The sequence below is a fragment of the Pagrus pagrus genome (assembly GCF_965226575.1).
Source record: "Pagrus pagrus genome assembly, chromosome: 10".
NCBI lineage: Eukaryota > Metazoa > Chordata > Actinopteri > Spariformes > Sparidae > Pagrus > Pagrus pagrus.
Genome location: NC_140194.1, coordinates 33846564 through 33867245, shown reverse-complemented (window position 1 = coordinate 33867245; position 20682 = coordinate 33846564). Strand labels below are relative to the sequence as shown.

General features: G+C 41.1%; 1 protein-coding gene across 1 annotated transcript; it reads right to left on the bottom strand.

The window, feature by feature from the left end:
* Window positions 1–252: 252 nt before the first annotated feature.
* Window positions 253–20573, bottom strand: LOC311264338 (transmembrane protein 263). The gene is made up of 3 exons (XM_084365134.1): window positions 20493–20573; window positions 18425–18554; window positions 253–5522 (listed from the first exon to the last, which is right to left on the bottom strand). The coding sequence occupies exons 1-3, from the start codon at window positions 20496–20498 to the stop codon at window positions 5242–5244; spliced, it is 417 nt and encodes a 138-aa protein (XP_084221260.1). The 5' UTR covers window positions 20499–20573; the 3' UTR covers window positions 253–5241.
* Between the last annotated feature and the right edge of the window lie 109 nt (window positions 20574–20682).

Below are 20682 nucleotides of genomic sequence, written 5' to 3'. Positions count from 1 at the left end.
GAGTGGGATCCATAACAATGCATGAGGTCTACTGCACAGCCTAATCCACTGGCTGTTATAACTGCTGTTACAACTTTTATTGGAGCATGAAGCGAAAGCGGGTGGGACTCACGATACATGTAACTGGTAAGTGTGAAGTGTCATAGAAGCTTCACAAATACCCACACAGAGTTATGGAGATAGTAAAGACACAAGAAGGTTAGAAGAAGAGAAGAAGTATTGTGTGTGAGAAACACCATTCTGAGGCATGCAGCAAATGTAGAATGATTTTATTTTATACGTATAAAAAAGTGGCTTCACTTCAACAGTCCAACTACAAATTTCACACAAATGGAAACATAGTTTAATCTTCATACTTTCACATCACAATAACCTACATGTTTTTATCAAAAGTGTATCCTCATGTTACATCTCTTTTTGCAACAGTTTTCTGTCTTTCTTCATAAAGCCTTTATTCAATTTTGTTTTTCAAACCGACAGACGCAGAGTGACTCCATAACCAAGTCCCAGAGGTACAGCTGTGACACTCAGTGAGCTCATCAGGCTGTTGCACCCCATTTGTTTCTGGCCAACTGACTAATTTAAGTTCAATGTTCACTCACTTTTTAGCTCAAGAGCTATCTTTACTTACCAGGCCTTTAAAGTCCTAATCAATCCTAAACAATAAATAATAATAAACATACCTTGTATTTCCGGACGTTTCCTAGAAAGAAATTTCTTATTGTGATTGTAGGGAAAAAAGGAATTCCCTCGGAAGAAGGAATTTATTATTAATCTACAATGCATACGGTTTTCTCCATAAATATAGAATGTTTTGCTCTCCTATAGACATATTTCAGTTTTTTAATGTTCAGATGTTCACTGCATTGACTTAAAGACTTTATTAAAGTCTCTATTTTCCCTATAATTTATCACGTAGTTATTTCCATGAAAATAATCAAAAAACATGGACCCACAAAATTATCTAGCGTCAATTTTGAGTACTGAGGGTCTAATATTTACATGTTGCATTGTGTTGTGAACTGTTATTGCTATTTTGTTCGGCATAGTAATAATAATAATAATAATAATCATAATCATAATAATAATAATAAGATAGTAAGTAAACAGTAACACTTATATCTTATTATATATATATAATGAGCTTCATTTAATGGTAAATAGTAAATAGTACATAGTTAACTTAGTTATTTACTGTTGACAAACAAAATGCTTTATAAACCATTTATCAAGACATTGTTAATTGTAAAGTTGCAACCGATGTTAATAATAATTTATAAACAGTAAATAAATACTGTGTAGTTCATCTATAAACAGTATTTGGATGGCCATTATAAAGTTGCACGTGATGGGTATAAACCTTTACAGTCTCTTAATAAATGGTTTATAAAGCATTTCATTGTTAACAATGAATAACTATTATTTTAAGTTTCATTAACTATAAATGTATAATTTATTAATGATGGTTATTATTTAGTGTTACCAATAAAAGTCACTGCTCTCAATCCTTTTTGGCCAGTTCACCCAAACAAATTATCTTATCTTATGAATTTTGACCAGGTACCAACTGTAACGTAAAGAACAAAGCTCACAATCATTCATCATGTGACTCTACAGCAGTAAAGCCTGCAGTTTCACAGTGACAGCATACCTGTAAAAGAACACACAGAAGCCAAACATAATCCCCAGTAACACATCACCCTCTTCACTTTCAATATAGTGTAACATATGCTTTGCTCGCTTGAATCCAACTTCATAACGTTTGTGATGTGACTTTCTTTTACCCTTTATGGTACATTTTACAGATCATTTGCAATAGTGATTTACAAATGTGATCACAATATTTGTTTTCTACCAAACATTTTTAGAATAGGAACACATGAATGTTTTTAATTAGGTTCCAGTTAACGTAAGGGTTGTGCAGTGAAAACAATGGTAAAGACATGCACTGCTAATGAGGTACATAACCCTAATACTAAATAACTTTATTTGCCCATGACAGGATTTTTTATTACGGGTATCTTTTTTGTATGAAATTACTTTTCACATTTTATTTTACTGATGTAAACCTGAGATTTAACATTTACATACAATAAAGTTCCACTCTACTTTATGCTATGCTGTCCTACCCATCTGTCTGCTGCAAGTAATTTTCAAACCTCACATGGGACTCAGTGGCTCTGTTGATTTGACAATACAACTCAAAGCTGCCTGCAAATAATAAAGTTTTGCTTTGACCTATCATATATTTTTAAACAATCCCAAAATCTCCACTTCTTACCAGCCATGACAACGTGTCTGGTATTGGCGTCATGAGCACAACAACCACAGACACGATTTTGAGTACTTTGGGGGGTGCTAATATACACCGATCAGCCACAACATTAAAACCACTCACAGGTGATGTGAATATCATTGATCATCTCATCACAATGCGATGTTCTGCTGGGAAACCTTGGGTGCTGGCATTCATGTGAATGCCACTTAACACGCACCACCCATCCAAACACTGTTGTGGACCAACAGGTCAGAGCTGTTTTGGCTGCACAAGGGGAACCTAGGGTTAACTAATCACAATTGGTTCCCTTTTGTGTCCATGTAAAAACAGCAGTAATGCCCTCTGAGGAGTCATGATACAGAAAAATGAACTAATCTGAGGAGAGAAGTCTTACTTTGCATTGCAAACAACTCGCCTTGTCTACTACTATACCCTTCTACATCCCAGCACGTTGTCACGTTATTGCTCAATACCTTCTTCATTTAATCATGCATTTTCTACATCAACTGTAGAGAACAACTGTTCTCTGTAAACCTGCTTAACTAATGCTAAGTATATGCTGGCCAAAGCAGCAATAGTATAACTCAAAACTGAAATGATCATGAAAGGTTAGGTCATGAAAAAGGCATGGGAAGAGGGAACGTGAGACAGTATTTGTCAGATTCTACAAAAATATTTTTTTAAACATACGTAGATACTGGTTGAGCCACTGAGAACAGAACGATTTAAAATGTGAATGTCAAAGAACATTTTGATACATTTATACCTGGGTCTAATTCTCAAAGTTGTGTCTGACAAACAGGGTTTGGCCTCTCCAGCTCTGTTGTAGAAATGTGGTGAGTGTTGGTTATGTTAACGTGTTCTAAAATAGCCGCTTCAGCACATTTGACCACATAAAAGAAAATCAAAACAAACCCATAGAAACTGAGCAGACTCGGACACCGTGGTAACACGGACAGATGTATCACTTGCAGATGCATCACGTCTAGTTAGGGACAAATCATGTGATCCAAAACTCAAACACAAAATGTTGCAATGATAATGCAGAAGGGCGTCTGGAAGGGCGCACTCACACTTGGCCCAGTTACTCTGTATCATGCTGAAGCACGATTGGAGGGACTCCTCCCCAGTCCCCCACTGGCCTGCACTCCCAACGCCATTGCTCCTGAGCACAGGTACCTCTTGTACATACTTCATCACGTCGTAGCGCGGCCGCATCACAGCGGAGAACAACACAGAGAACATGACTAACTTTACTGACTTTTTTGTGGCTTATTTTGTGTTGTTTTGGTCATGCACGGCCCTCTCACATTCCTGGATTTCTTGATTATGCAAGGCAGTGTGATACGCATTATACTTCATGTCCATGTTGCAGACCCGTGCTTGTGCTTGTGCATGAGCAACTGTACCGTGCCAAAGCACTCCTCTTTCTATCAAGGCCAAGGAAGTGTACCATGCTTGGGTACAGTACGGATTGCCAAGTGTGAATGTGCCCTAATAGTATCCTTAACAAAATTTGGGTTTCTTTTTAAATCAAGGAGTTGGAAACATGTGACTGTGTTCAGACATGCAGAAACAAAGAGATACTGTCAGATGTCTGGTGCCCCTCGCTGAATCTCTGATTGGAAAGTTGTTTTTATTTTCTGTGGCAATCTGACATATTGCTCCCATGCATAACATTTTCTTAACTTGCCAGTGTTGCACGCTTGTTGTGGCTTTGCACCATTGATGGCCATGCCACATTGTGTAGCAGATTTCCACTGACAATGGACTGACATCTAGCTGCTTTTGTATCTTTGTAGCTGCATGAGTAAGGAAATGCTTTAATCTGGGAAATTTTGATGAAAGTCCATTTGAAGCTTTCGAGGTATTTTGCTTTTGTTTGCATTATACATATCAACCTACTAGGGTTGTCAAAAGTATCGAAATTCAAAAAAGTATCGATACTAAAATGTTGTATCCGGATACGATACTCATTTTCAAAAGTATCGATACCCCCCGACGCCGAGCCGCCGACGCTGCGTCCTTCTCCCTCTCTGCCTTCACACACAGCAGCGGCACCCTCCCCCTCACCGTGACGTGCATAATAACAACAGAGCATGGCCAGTGCTGCTGCCGGAGGGCCAAATCAACCAGTTTTGGTTGAAAATGAAAGAGGGAAAAGTGTTTGGAGGTATTTTGCCTTCGAGTCTAACGAACACGGAAAGCCGAAGGACGTGGATAAGCCTGTGTGCAAACACTGCTACAAGGCGGTGGCGACCAAGTCAAGTAACACTTCCAACTTCGCGAAACATCTTAAGGACCGACACCCTGGCCTTTACAGTGAATTTCGACAAGTTAGTGTCTTTCGTTTCAAACTTATTACTGATGTTATCGCGGCCGGTGGCCCGCATTGTTGTTGGCCGTGTTATTATTAGCCATTAGCCGCAGCTAGCGATTAAAGGCTGACGTCAGGTTAATGATTATAAACAACGTAAAAAAAAAATGAATCGGGCATGCCCATATTACGTTAATAGACACAGTGTCAGTATATTAAGTTTACATAAATGTTGGTGACTGAAAAGTGTTATTTTCTCTGTTAAAGTCCCAGAATGAAGCAGAGAAAAGTCAACCTGCAACCAAACAGCAACACACACAGCCGACTCTACCATCTGTGTTTGACCAACAACGAAAATATGATGTCAAGCCCCCAGAATATTTAACATGTGGTTCTGTTAATTTGTTACATGTTGTAACAGAGGTTATTTTTGCATTTTTCTCGTTAATAAAAGTATTTCTTTTAAATTTTGGGGTCTTTTTTTTTATCCTTGTGGTATCGAAAATGGTATCGAGTATCGAATATTTTCCTGAGTATCGGTATCGAGTTGAAAATTTTAGTATCGTGACAACCCTACAACCTACACGCGTGCACACACACACACACACACACACACACGCACACACACACAAGAGCCCACTGTCCATCAGTCGGCTTTGTCCTTCTTCCTTGGTGTGACTTTACTTGCCACCACAGATCCCACTGCTCCAACACCTCCTGTAACCATGGAGACGCTCCCTTTGACCAATCCCACACTGGCTGCTGGCACACTGGTCACAGCTGTCTTGGTGAGCTCAAAACTTTTAGTTCCTACCCACGCAACACTCCCCAGTGTTGCACCAACAGCGCTTCGTGTCATGCTGAAAAGGCCGCCGCCCACTCTCCACATGACTCCTCCTTCTTGCCTTGGGTGGTCCTTATTGGTGTCTGACACAGAGACAGAGACAGACAGAGAAAGTTAGAGACAGAAAGATGGACAGAAACAGAGAGACAAAACAGAGAGAGACACATAACCACACAAGTGATAAAGAATTAAATTGAATTTAAAAATAGCTTTATTAATCCACAACAAACAGAAAAAAACAACATATATACTTATTTCCCATCATCCCCAGCAGGAACACGTTGGATGGGGCTAGAGAGAGAGAACACTTATGTGCATGTATCAAGTCCCCAGGAACAGCACTGGGCTTTGAAGACAATTTGACATAGCGGCCAAACCTTGCAATTACATGATGCACACTGTCCCGAAATGACTTTTTCCCAGAAGCTTACATTGTGAAAGAAGCGGCTGTAAAACAGTGGATACATTTTTGAGTGTCACAACCCTTGTAAAATGACTCATTTGGTTTGATAACATTTAGAAAGTGTAGAAGAGGTCCACAATTACACTATGTTCCAAATTATTATGCATATACTGTTTTTGTTCTTTTTTCCTAAATAGTATATACAATTGGCAGTCAACAGGTTTTTTTATCCCTCAACACTGATATCGTTATCTGGATTTTATTAAAGGTCCCATATTATGAAAAACTCTCTTTTTCTGGGATTTGGGGTATTATTTTGGGTCTATGGTGCTGCCACACGCATACAAACTTTGAAAAAAGACCATCCATTTCTGACGGTGTCTTGCCTGCAGTTTTCAGATGACTGAGTCAAATTTGGCTTCGGTTATCGACGTCGACGACCGGTCATTTGAATAATCCCACCCACAGTGTCCACCCACCAGGTACAGCACTACAGTCTCGGTGATCCACCATTACGCTATCGAAAGCACCATGTCGAAGCGCAACAAGAAGTGCTCTGTTTTTGTTTCTAAAAATCAACACAAGTGCCTACTCTGTCCCAGCTACAGAAGAGACAGTGGTTGCGTTTCATTTTTAGTGACAATGTGCCGGCTATGGTTCTTTTGAGTCTGTTTGTGTGTGCTAACCACTTCACATCGGACTGCTTCAGTAATGAGGGTCAGTACAAGGCTGGCTTTGCCTCGACACTGACCCTAGTAAAAGGATCAGTCCCAACCATACGGGACCCAGCAACTGCACCCGAGCCACAGGTAAGTGTCGCCATGGTTTGATAGTATTACAGTTGCCTGCGAGTATGGTGAAGTCAGCTTGAAATTGGCTAACTAGTTAGCTCCGATTCGGTCTGCTATGCAACGACGTTTAAAGCCAGTTTAATGATGTGAAATTGATGAAAAACAGTATAATATGGGACGTTTAAACAAAATTACCAATGATGACAATGGCATTTTTTGCACAATAACTTCTAATGCAGTGTTCCAAATTATTATGCAAAACAGTAGAAAAGGATTGAGAATAGAAATCGGTCGTATTTTTTTGCATTAGGAGGTCATTTTTCTAAAATCAAAGCTATTTTAATCAAAAACATTGTTACAGATCAAGTTACATATTAATATCGGAGCCCTTGTTTGATATCACCTTAACAACTCTCTCATCCATTGAACTTGTAAGTCCATGTTAGGGCTGTGCAATTAATCGAATTTTGATCGTGATTTCGATTTTTGGGTCAAACGATCTCCAAACTAAAATATTAAATTGAAACGATTTATTTAGCATTTTTCGTTCTACAGTAAGCCTAGAGATTTCCTGAAAGAGACGCGCATGCGCAATTCAGTCCCTCCCCCAAAGCATTCAACGCAGACCTTCTGACTGGCACTTCCGTTTTTCTCTGAATTACTTAATTAGCTACATAATCGCCATCAGTCAACAGGACGCTGTCTGACTCTGTCAGTAGCAGGGAGGGAGGCTGTTTTCTGGGGGAAAGTTCACTAAGTCTCGGTCGGGAGGGCTGAATCACCGCGACAAACACTTGGTGAGTTTAAAGCAACACTAGGTAGCTTTTCGACCTTAAAATAATATTTCTAAACTCAGTTAAGTGGTAGAATAACGGTTAATAGGGTGAACGGTGACGCCTCTGCAGCCTGAGGGGGGTCGCGCAGGCAGAAACCGCACTGTGTAACTTCCCAGAGCGGGTAGGGACATACCTGACGTAAAGAAGTCTAGTGCGACCTGTTTTACGGCACGTTTATTTGTCGGTGGCTTTAGCCAGCAGCTACTTGGATTTTTTGTAAACCAACGCCATGGCCAAGCCAGCTAAAAAACCCAAGAAGGTATTGTCTGAGGAGGCGAAGAAAAGAAAAAGAGAAAGTGATATAACATGAGCCGGACATGGATAAATATTGGACCAGCTTACGCTTGGTGGTGCGAGCTGAAAGAACTGATGGCGACCTAGCCTAGATGCTACTGGATTTGTAAGTAATATATTACATATATACATATTTATTATCTTACCGACTTTTACTTTGAGTTGATTTGTTGTTATGTGGTGTTCATTTGGGGCTCTATTTGTCCACAGTTTATAACCATAATAAAGCCGGGAGATAAGCTAATGCTGTCCGTTTCGATAGCTTGCTCGTTTTCATATAGTGACCGTAAACGATGACTAACTTACTAAAACACTATGAACGTCTTGTCTTGAAAAGTTGTGGATTCCTTAGTTCATGCAGATAATCAACGTAATTGTTGAACAGTGTGGTCGGGAGGTAACGTTAGCATGCTACTTACTGTTGTCATACCGAGTTGGTTCTAGTTATTACACCGAACACAACGTCAACTTGCGATTGTATTTAGTAACTCCCGAAAACATAGTTATATTTTCAGATGTTACTAAACACATTCACGCCCAAGCGTCCTGTTTTGGAAGTAATTTAGTCGGTGCAATCACTACAACCAACTCGGTATGAGAATAATTCTAGCATGCTAATGTGCTGTGCAGCCTATATGCTAACAAACTACCAACTGCTATCTCTGAATCTAGCTTGTTGTTGGCACTTGGTTGAGGTTTTTTTTAGATGATTTCGTGATTCGCCGGCTCTGTCAACAAATTCACGTGTATTCATTTTCCCCAGGGATGCTCATACAGGGACAGTATTTACGACTCTAGCAACAGATAATTGCGCTTCTCAACCAGCCGGGGGTAGTAATGAGTCCAAACTACCTAGTGTTGCTTTAAGTTTTTTGCCGGGGACAGACGCTGTTTTTCGGGCAGAAATGCGACGAAGAGTTGGTCAGACAGACACTCCATGTATAACTGCGGTATTTTGCTCTTTATATAAGTTGCCAAAGACTCGACCAGTTACTACATTACTGTTGTTTGGTCCTGTAACGTTGTGGGATATTTCTCTATTTTGTTGAGTGATGGACCTGTTCAGTTATCAGACAGTGAACACCATCAGATCGACACACCCCCGCTCCACACCGCCGGCTTATCCGTTCACACTGGTTCGGTTTGCCAATACTGCGCCTCAGACATCGATCTCAGACACACTGTATAATGCAACTCCTTATCCGTTAAATTCGGACAGGCACAAGAAAATAACAGCTGCCATTGGATACTTTTTAGCTAAAGATATGCACCCTATCATTTGTCTTATTTGATTTTCTAAGTATATTTATTTTATTCATTAAATGTTTTATAGAAATTGCATAACAGTTGGATACATATTTGTACATTATTTTCGATTTGAACATTTTGTATTTTTCGATTTGAACATTTCGTGTATTTTTTTGAGAGAAATGCTGAATAAATGCATCATGTTTCCAAACTCAAAAATAATCATTTAAATAATCGGGATTTCAATATACTGACCAAAATAATCCTGATTATGATTTTTTCCATAATCGAGCAGCCCTAGTCCATGTACAGTTTCTGCCTGTATTTCCTTTGAGGATGCCAGAATTGCCTTCCAGAGCTGCTGTTTTGAGGTAAACTGCTGCCTCCCCTCATACAGCTTCCTTTTAAGGATGCTCCACAGGTTCTCAATAGGGTTGAGGTCAGGGGGTGATGGTGACCACACCATGATTTTTTCTCCCTTTATGCCCATAGCAGCCAAGGCCTCAATGGTATATTTTGCAGCATGGGATGGTGCGTTGTCCTGCATGAAAATGATCTTACTCCGGAAGGCACGGTTTTTCTTTTTATACCATGGCAGGGAATGGGCAGTTAGGAACTCCACATATTTTCCAGAGGTCATTTTGACACCTCCAGGCACCCTAAAGTGGCCTACCAACTCACTTCCCATGATTCCAGCTCAGAACATCACTCCGCCACCTCCTTGCTGATGTCGCAGCCTTGTTGGGACATGGTGGCCATCTACCAACCATCCAGGAGTCAATCCATCTGGACCATCCAGTGTAGCACGCTATTCATCAGTGAATAAAAGTGTTTGCAATCGTTTCTCCTGGTGGGCACTGGTTAGGGGTGGCCGAAATACAGCTTTATGCACATCAGCAAGCCTCAGGAGGATCCTGCATCGAGAGGTTCTTGGGACTCCAGAGGCACCAGCACCTTCAAATACCTGTTTGCTACTCATTAGTGGCTTTTTCACAGCTGCTCTCTTAATACGATGAATTTGCCTCTCAGAAACTTTCCTTAAAGGATAACTACCGTTTTTTACAACCTGGACCTTTTTTCTAGCAAAAGATATGGTCATTTACTCACCCAGATAACTTTGGTGTCATTTGGCGTCGTTCGGACGAAATTAGATCCAGTGTAGCGCCGATATATCCATATAATGCGAGTAACGGGGCATCGACACACAGCCTCTATATAACACATTATCTGCCACGAAACTAGTTCATTTCACCAATATTTTGTTACGATATGCTAGTGCTATTCCCCTCTGAGTCCGGGCTCGTCTATTGTCAACATCCGGGGTCTGTAGGTTGAGCTACTACCTCTGACCTGGAAGATGTCGTCTCTGAGCTGCGCGCACACCCGCTACTGCTAGTTTGACCCCGGATGTTGATAACGGACGAGCCCGGACTCAGAGGGGAATAGCGCTAGCATATTGTAACAAAATATTAGTGAAATGAACTAGTTTCGTGGCGGATAATGCGTTATATAGAGGCTGTGTGTCGCTGCCCCGTTACTCGCATTATATGGATATATCGGCGCTACACCGGATCTAATTTCGTCCGAACGACTTCAAATGACACCAAAGTTATCTGGGTGAGTAAATGACCATATCTTTTGCTAGAAAAAAGGTCCAGGTTGTAAAAAACGGTAGTTATCCTTTAATAAGCCTTATCTGAACGAACCTGTCTGTGCTCTGAATCATACACAAATCTTTTCACAGTACGATGTTCTTAATTTTTCGCTTAATATCCAATGTTTTCATACCTTTTGCAAGATACTGCACTATTGAACGCTTTTCATCTGCAGGAACATCTTTCTTTTTCCCCATGTTGCATGAAATCTGTGACTTGCTTAATAATGTGGAACAATAACAGATTACAGATTAAACTCAAGTGTGTCTCCATCAAGTTTTATATTTAGCTTGTTTCTGGTTCATCAGTGACTTAAAATGTGTTAGCCTGACTGTAGGAGAACAAAAGGACCATAAACAACTTTCTTCATTTATTATAAACATTTTTCTATTCATGGTCTTTTTTAAACACATGAGGCTGATCATTCCTGAGTGTCTGCTTTCATATGTTACATCATTTCATTTTTCCCTCAAGCATTAAGTCTAAAAACAGCTTCCAGTGTCCAGAAGACACAATAATCACATTCTGGGTTATTAAATGATGATTTCACAATCAGAATATCACTGAATACAGAGGCAGATAATGAATCAATATATAAACACATTCTGCAAGTAGAAATGGTTCATGTGCCTCTGACCAGGACACAGTACACAGTATAAATACACAATACACAGTAAAAATACACAGTACACAGTATAAATACACAGTACACAGTAAAAATACACAGTACACAGTGTGTGTACTGTGTCCTGGTCATAGGCACATGAACCATTTCTACTTGCAGAATGTGTTTATATATTGATTCATTATCTGCCTCTGTATTCAGTGATATTCTGATTGTGAAATCATCATTTAATAAAGAATGTGATCATGGTGTCTTCTGGACACCAGCCGAGGTGATAAAAACTTGTGTCCTCTATAGAGTCAATTGACCTGCGTGTAAATGCTGAGTGCACACTCTTCCATTGCACACAAAAGCCCAATCTGAGCGGGTTTAACTGGGATTTTTGACCAATGGAAACCACCAGACAAGGTGGTGGTGTTAGTTAAAGTCTATGCATTGAGTGAATTCTGTGAGTTGATAAGAAGAACCAGTGATCTACCCATTTGAAGGCTTTCTCCTGATCAAGTTACATAATTTCAATGTCAACACAGTACAGCCAAAATACGTCAGAAATGTCTTTCATTGAAAACAAATTATTCATAATAGTCCTGGGTACAGTATGATTGGTTCCTATGTAGCAGCAGCTCAATATACTGTAGTTTTTCAGTCTGTTTGACAGAATCTTTGAAAGAAGCATACAGTCTGTGAATAGAAATAATTCCTTCCATATGTCAGGTAGGTCAGCTCCCACACATTCCTCAAAATATCTGAAATGTCCATCTAAGCCAGGTGTGAACTAGAGGTCATCTGTCCTACTGCAGAGGTGAGCTCGTCTGGTGTTAGACTGTTTCATATGAATAGCACTATAAGCTGAGGTTTGTTACACAGAACCATCTGGTAAGTGGTGTAGTGGGTTTGACGCGTTTAAATGAAGTGAGGTGCCAGTCAGAGTCACGTCTGACAAATAATAATTATAACATAGAAAGAAAATAGCTCAGTCAAACCATACAAAACAAATAAGCATAGAGCACATAGCCGCAAAGGGAATATATGTCACCAAAAACCAGCACTGCAAAAAACAAACCACAATTCAATTCAATTTTCAATACTTGCATTATTCAACTTTTTGTGAAAGATTGTCCAACAGTCTCAGAGTTCAATCCACTCGATACAGAGTCCGGTTTTATCACAATCCAAAAAACAGTTCAATCCAGTTCATGACCACAAAAGAAAGACAACTCAAACTCCGCTCCTGGTTTTACCGCAGATCCCCACAAAACAAAACCAAACCATGAAATCAAAACCGCAATAGCAGCGTCTGTGTTCACAGTTCAAAAACGGCTTATTTACAATATATACACCTGGGTACTCACGTACACCGGGTACTCACGGTACCGTGGATCAGTCAGTCAGTGGTCAATGGTCAGTTGGTTTTTCAGCATCGGCCTTAGCTCCCGGACCGGCAATTCCTGGAAAACCTCCGACTGGGAACATAACATCCACCGGCAACTCCTGGAAAAACTCCGACTGGGAACATAAATATCCACCGGGTAATTCCTCCTCCTGACATGGACTTCAGCGACCCTTTGGCAACAATAACGCAGACTTTTCACATGATCGGATGCCGAGGTAACACTCTGACCAACATACTGGTGGCTCTGAGACACACTTATAGACTTCCCCCAGGTTAGTTTCACGCTGCATGGGTTTCTTGGAGAATTGTGATTGGATGATTGCAAGATTGTGGGTGTTAACAGTGAGAAACATGAATGAACTCTGACAGGTGGGCGGTGATGTTACTATGACAGCCGGTCATTACACTCCTCCCACCTTAGTGGAAGCCGACCAAAGGTAAGGCATTGTAGTTGTGCCGGACACATCTGTGTCAGAGGAGCTGTCATGTTGGTAATCCTCTTGTCCACCTGCGATCCCTTCACCCATCCACCACTGGGAGCAGAGCATGCAGTGTCTGAAAAGCCAAGGAAGTCCTGCTCATCAGACTCCTCATTCAAGATCTCCAGAACACGCTTTCGCTCCTGCTCCTGCAGATCTTGAGCATTAGGGTAGCAGGGTTTCAGGCGAGAAATGTGGACAACTTTTAAGTCTTTGCCAGAAGCCTCCAAAACCACTTTATAGTTGACTGGGCCAACTTGCTGCACCACCCGATATGGCCCTTGCCATTTAGGGGCTAATTTTGAGGTGAATGACTTCTTCTTGGAGAGAGGGTGGGCTCGTACCCAGACTCGGTCTTGTTCTCCAAACTCCATGTCTCATCTGTGTTTGTCATAGTTCCTTTTCTGGAGATGGCATGCAGAGTCCAGGTTTTTTGAATCAAAGGAACATAGATCTTCCAGCTGTGCGATCTTGGTGTAGGCAGGGGTGTCAGGAGCAGACTCTCGAGGTTGCAGCACCACATCCAGGGGCCCTCTCAGAGAACGACTGAGATTCAGCTCTGCAGGGGAAACTCCAGTGGACTCCGGGACCGCCGAATTGATAGCAAACCGGAACTCAGCAACGTATTTGTCCCAATGCTTATGCTGGTTTCCGACATAGAATGCAACCATGGTTTTCAAGGTGCGGATCACTCTCTCTGTGAGGTTGGTCTGGGGATGATAGGCAGATGTTAATTTGTGTCCCACGTTCCAGTTTCGACACACCGTCTCGAAGACTGAGGAGGCAAACTGTGACCCAAAGTCCGAAAGTAGGAATTCGGGAAGGCCCCATCGGGTCAAGGTGTCTTTAACCAGGACTTGAGATATGGTTTATGCAGTGGCCTTTCTTAAGGGAAACAGTTCCACCCACCTGGAGTAATAGTCCACAAAAACAAGTAAGTAGACATTTTGTTTGGAGCTCTTTGGAAACAGACCCATCAAATCCATCCCAAGCATCCCAGGGGCATTGGACCAGAGTTTGCTGGAGTTTTCCTGCCAGTTTTCTGTTTTCTGGTTTATATTTCTGACACACTTGGCAGTTCTGAACATGCTGTCCGACATCCCAACTCAGCTTTGGCCAATAGACCAGGTGTTGCAATCTCCGGTAGGTTTTGTGCCTTCCAAGAAGACCAGAGAGGGGGTCTTGATGGAAATACTCCAGAAGTTGCATCCTGAAGCTGGCAGGTATGTAAAGTTTGTATATGGTCTTGTATGGGAGTGTGACAACATGATAGATGAGGTCCTCCATAATGCTGAATGAGGTATTTGAATTGATGACAACTTTTCTGTTTTCCATAACCTTTTGATACAGAGCCTGGCACTCAGAGTCTTCCTGCTGCACTTTCCACACAGCCTCAATGGAGATGGGAAGATCTTTTGATGGTCTCGAGGAGGCAGTCATGATAGTGGCACAGACAGGTGAGGAAGGCTGATCCCCTGCTGGGGCTCGAGAGAGAGCATCTGGCACAGTATTGTACTTGCCTTCCCTGTATTCCACCATGAAAGTGAATTCCTGAAGTCTGAGTGCCCACCTGATGAGCCGAGTGCTTGGTTTTGTGGTTTTAAACACGCATAGAAGAGAGGCATGATCCGTTACCACACTGAAAAGGCGACCTTCCAGATAGGTCCTCCACTTCTCCAATGCCCACACCACAGCCAAGCATTCCAACTCTGTGGCAGCATAATTTCTCTCAGCTGGATTCAGGCTGCAGCTGGCAAAAGCAAGGACTTCCTCAGTTCCCAGGTCTGATTTCTGGAACAGTACTGCTCCAAGCCCTGTCTCGCTGGCATCTGTGTAGACCACAAAAGGATCATTGAAGTTTGGGTGACCTAGGACAGGTGGGTTTACCAGATGTTCTTTAAGTGTATCAAAAGCAGTTTGACATGCAGGTGACCAGAGGAACCTTGCTCCTTTTTTCTTTAGGGCATTGAGTGGCTCAGCAATCTTCGAGAAGTTGAGAACAAACCGATGATACCACCCTGCCGTGCCCAGGAACCTCTGTAAGGCTTTCAGGTTGGTGGGGACTGGGAAGTTGCGCACAGCCTCAGTCTCGACTGGATCGACATTAACTCCAGTGACACAATATGACCCAAAAATCTCAGAGATGTCCTGCACAGCTTACTCTTCTTCATATTCACAGAGAGCCCAGCACTTTGGAGTTTATCAAGGACAGCTTGGACATCATATAAATGTTGCTCCCAAGACTGAGAGAAAATGATGATGTTGTCCAGGTAGATCGAACAGATGACACCTTTTAATTCTCCTAGTGCTCTCTCCATTAGCCTCTGGAATGTCACAGGGGCATTCTTCAGTCCAAACGGCATGACTTTAAATTGGAACAGACCCTGAGGACAGATGAAGGCTGTTATTTCTCGCACCTCAGGGTCCATTTCCACCTGCCAGTACCGGCTATTTAAGTCCAGGGAAGAGAAGACAGTAGTACCTGAGAGACTATCCAGTATCTCCTGGATGGTAGGAATGGGGTAGGCATCTGTGACTGTGTTTTCATTTACTTTTCTGAAATCTACACAGAACAGGACTACTGGAGAAGCCCAAGCAGAGCAAGAGGCTTCAATTACATCATCATTCAGCATGTCATCAATGAGTTCCTTCATCACTTTTAGCTTAGGAGGGGAGACCCGGATTGGTGAGAAAGATCTGATGTTTCAATAGCTCAGTGGGTCCCACTTTTGTTGTACAAACATCAGCGTTGTTGAGTAAAAGGGTCTTTAACTGGGGTTTCCTGTGTTCCTCCAGATGAGACTCCTGGATTGCCTTCTGGAACAAGTCTGAGTCCTCCAAAGTGTTCAGTGTAGGGAACAGTGCAGTGGCCGATGGTGCTTCCAATGAAAAGAAAGCAACATAGTTGCTGGTCTTATTCTGCCCTCGCAGTACGTCAGCTCTATACAGCTAGACAGAAAGTTAACAGTGATAAAGAGAAACTCCAAAAGTCTCATTGAGGATTGATGTTTGATCTTTTGTTCTCCTTTTCCTCAGTTTTATTTCTCAAGTTTTTCTCCATAAGTTTTGTAAGACTGAAAGGATAAACAGAAAATAAACATTACAAAGTGTAACGTCTGTTGTCTCTTTAAGACAATAAAATATAAAGTTACACACATTCTCTATACACATTTACACAATAAACTGCAAATGTTCAAATGAAACAAACATCTTAAGTGTCATCAAACTCACTGCTACACACATTCATATAAATCAACAGATGTAAACGAATCTACTAATCAGTCTGAGGCATGGCGCCAAGGCCCCCTGCTGGGCAGATTAAATACTACATCGGCAGTACAAAGAGTGTAACTCGTAAAAAGTCAGAAACGTAAAAAAGTGTTTTACTGTAAGTAAACATGTACACCACACAATAACCATAATGCTGACGTGTCATTACTTACAGACAAAGATTTTACCAAGCGCTGTATTGAAGCAGACTCGTGCTGTGTATGATTTCCGTGTCGTTGCTCGAGTCGGTCCGTCCCTCAAACAGGTCCGACTAGGAACTAAACTCAAACGCCGAAGGGCGGAACAAGTCTCTTTTGAAAACTGGAACTGGAAAAGAATACTTTGCAGGTGATTGGATGAACCATCTGTCATCAGGCTCACTTCAATCAATCACCTCAACAGCAGAAGAGCTCTGCCACCAGAGGAGTCAGATGGTTAATCAAACTCTTACCAAAGTCAGTGGAGAGAAAACATGTTCTCCTTTAAGAGAAGACTCCAGGGCTTTGGTTATCGGCCGATACTGAGTACGCACGCTCCCTCACTCTCGCTCGCCAACTCACACCTTACGCACCTTGTATATGTTCAACTGTTCAGAAATAGTTTGTTAAGACACTTAATTGTTCAGAGAAGACTATGGACATGGCTGTTTTATTCTTTTGTTTGTTTTGTTGTGAACTTGAATGTCATCTTCTGTGAAGAAGACTGCAGTTACAAAAGCGAAACTAGATGGCAGGTTGTTTTGTTTAAGTTTCCAATTGACTGACGATATAAGTTATTGTTACATTATGTTGTTAATAAATGTTTTAAATTTGACAATGTAGTGTGGTACATTGTGAACAAAGGTCAGATATTATATTGCATAAAAGCCTAGTCTTAAAATGGCATAGCAACCTGTGCTATAAAAAAATACATGTAAAAATCAAGAATCGAATCGAACCGTGACCTCAGAATCGAAAATTGAATCGAATCGAGGATTTGGAGAATCGTGACACCCCTATTTATTATTTATTTTCAGCCATAACCGAAAAAGAACAAATAAAGAAATCTGGGAATACATACCAATGTATTCCATACCAATTCCTTTAAAAACTATTAAAGTGCTGACACTTTTTAAATAGAACAGTTAATACAACAGCAACATAAATTAATCTAGGAATAAATAATCCCCTTAAAACTTACTTAAGGAATTCGTTGTTCAATGTTGACGGGGATACTGTGTCCACCCAGTGTGCAGACTCAGCAAAGACACGTTGGAGGTCCAAATGTCAGTTGTAAAGCTGACTGCCTGCACGTCTCTTAGCCTACATGAATGTGTTCCCTCACTGTCTGATAAAGTTTGGGGAGAGCAGTAGAAAACAGTCGTTTCAAGGGGCAGCACAGTGCAACCTCCTTTGTTGGATTTTAGAGCAGCGAAGAAGAATTGATTTCAGGTATGTAACATTAAGCAGAGCTGACGGAGCTAACTGGGAAGTAGCAGGTACCCATTTCTAAATTACGTGGTATCAGATTGGTGCATAGACAAGTTTTCACACTCAGTTGCTTCCCTCGCTGGTCGTCACACCTGAACTACGCCTGTAGCTGCCAGTTAAGGACACTGATTGGTTGGACCGCTGTGCATTTGGTCATAAGCACACAACTTGCTTTCTTGCAAGGTAAATAGCGCGAGTAAATAGTGAGTTTATAGTTTGTACTCCTTCTGGTCATTCTATATAAGGTCTGGGATATCGCAGCCATCCCTGAGTTCAATAAAACCAGTCATTTTGGATGGCATTACTAAAATGACTATTTGAGACATCAAGTTTCCTCAAACTGCAGAAGGCCAACTCCAAAATATAATTTGTCCGGTTTTCTTTTGGCCTACTGTGTTATGCGACTAAAATTATAATGTCTCTTGTATGTGCAATCTCTTCCTCTTTTTCAGAAATGATGCCAACATACAACATACAACATACAATTATTGTAAGAACTAGTGAATAGATGTGGTTCCTCACCATTTGGTTGTTCCTCTTCGAGGTAAGGGGGGACGACCTCCTGTTCTCTTTCCTCACTGCTGTGGTGGTTGTTGCAGTCAGCTGGAGATGAGCTGCTCTCCTCCTCTACCTCCTGCTCTGAAGTCAGCACCTGAAGACAGCATGAACCGTTGATATAACAGAGTGCCGACAGTTCTGCGTAAAAAGAATGTTTCCCATTTAAATTAATTCACGGAATTTGTGCCCATATTTTACCTTTTCAAATCTCTCACTAACTAAAAGTTATATTTTCACCTGAAAACTTCAAAATTTAAACACTTCGAAAGTTTCACACTCCATTCCGATCTTCTAACCCAGAGTGTGTGACATCACAATAAGGCCTCAATTACAGAATCGGGTAAGAGGTAAGAAGAATCACATAGATCTTCAAACTATTTTAATAATTACTACATATTTTTTGAACAAGCAAGGTAAATATTATAACCTAAGGTCAGTGGCTAAAATGTATAATTTGCAACAAATATGTGGACTATAATGCTGTACGTTAGTACGTAAGTTGCTCATAGGTGACGTTTTTCCAGGTGCAAAAATCTTTGGCCACTGACTCTCATTGTAAGTTGTACATTCACAGTTCACCAAATGGGGGGCAGCAGAGAGCCAGTGGGTCACAGTACATACAGGTATGTCTGGTAATTGGTTGTTTTAGAGAATAGCAGGAGACTAACAACAGAGGAACCTGGTGAGTCACGGAAAAAAGAAAATTCAGTCGAGTCACTAAAAACAACACTGTTTGACAGTTCAACAAAAGTCCAGAACAAAGGAAGGCAAAACAGCTTTTCTTTCAAGTAGCTAGTTTGACAAGAAGTCTTGGCTAATTGCGTACAGGGAGGCCAGTGCCTTCTTTGTCTTTTCTGTCTTGTGTTATAAATCCAATGCAACTCGCTCCCTTACAGCAGAACACTTTCTTCCCTCCGTCAAAGACCGGAGTCACTGCGGTCAGGTGAACCGTCCCGTGCAAAAACCACAGTCAAGTCAGCCCCTGTCTGGATTATGATGTGTGTCTCACTGCAGTGGCCAAAAATGATGAGAGTCACATTTCAACAATCCTTTCTGACAATGTATTTATCAAATAAAAATGACATTATAATACACATCCTGTATAAACATTTTGTCTGTATTTATTGTACTAAAGTATTGTGCAGTATATTATTATTATTTATAACAAGATACTTGTTAAAAAGACGTTTTTTTAAAGTCAATTAAATGCATGATGTTGCCAAAGTCGAATGTAATCGTGTAAATCATGATCTCAGTATGGAACAATATAATCTTATATATGATTTTTGCCATAGTCAAGCACTCTTAATATTAATATACACACATCATTTTCATATTCAGCTCAGCTTAAATTTATTGACAAAATATATGATCCAAATTCAGCCTCCAGATTCAAAGACAGGAAGAAAAACAAAACAATCAAATATAAGCCTGTAAGGAATATGATATTCATATATATATATATATATATATATATATATGAGTTTTATTCATTGGGCGGCTGTCATCAACAACTACGTGTAGATATGTGGGCTATAAGTTGCATATCAACACCAACAATTGTTTTGTGTTATCCACAGTAACCAGTACAAGATTTGTAATGTCAGTTGGGTCAAAATACTACATTTTACCTTGAAATGAAGCTGGAAATGTTCATGAAATTGTCATAAAAACTCTGAGGGAAACTGCGTTTCATCAGCTCATCGTTGTAAACATCACTGAATGGAATTATGAAACAAAGAAACACTTTCATTCATGTGATTTCACACTATGTGTCACCCTGCTCAACGTTAACGTAAGAGCTGTCCATGTGTGTTTCACAGCATCAGGACACCTTCATTAAACACCTGCAGCTACCTGCTGACAGACAAACCGCTGCCTCTACTGCGCGCTCATCTGCTCACTTGATACAGCCTGTGTGGTGTTGCGTTTACTGACAGGCTGAAGAAGCTGTGTCTCTGACCCCGCTGCTTTGTCCCCGCAGGCAGCTGTCTTCTTTACAAAGCAAAATAAATCAAGGTCTGTCTCTTACCTTCATTGTGGGAAAACAGAAATGTTCCTTGGTGTTTGTTTTTAACGCTCCTGCTTCTGTTGTTTTACTGTCAACCTGAGAGCGGAAGTGACGTCGTGTTGTTTACTGAGTGCTGGCAGCTGTAATGCCCGCGCTCGGCCGCACACTGTCAGCAGAGACACACCGGGTGGCGAGTCTCAGTGCACGGAGC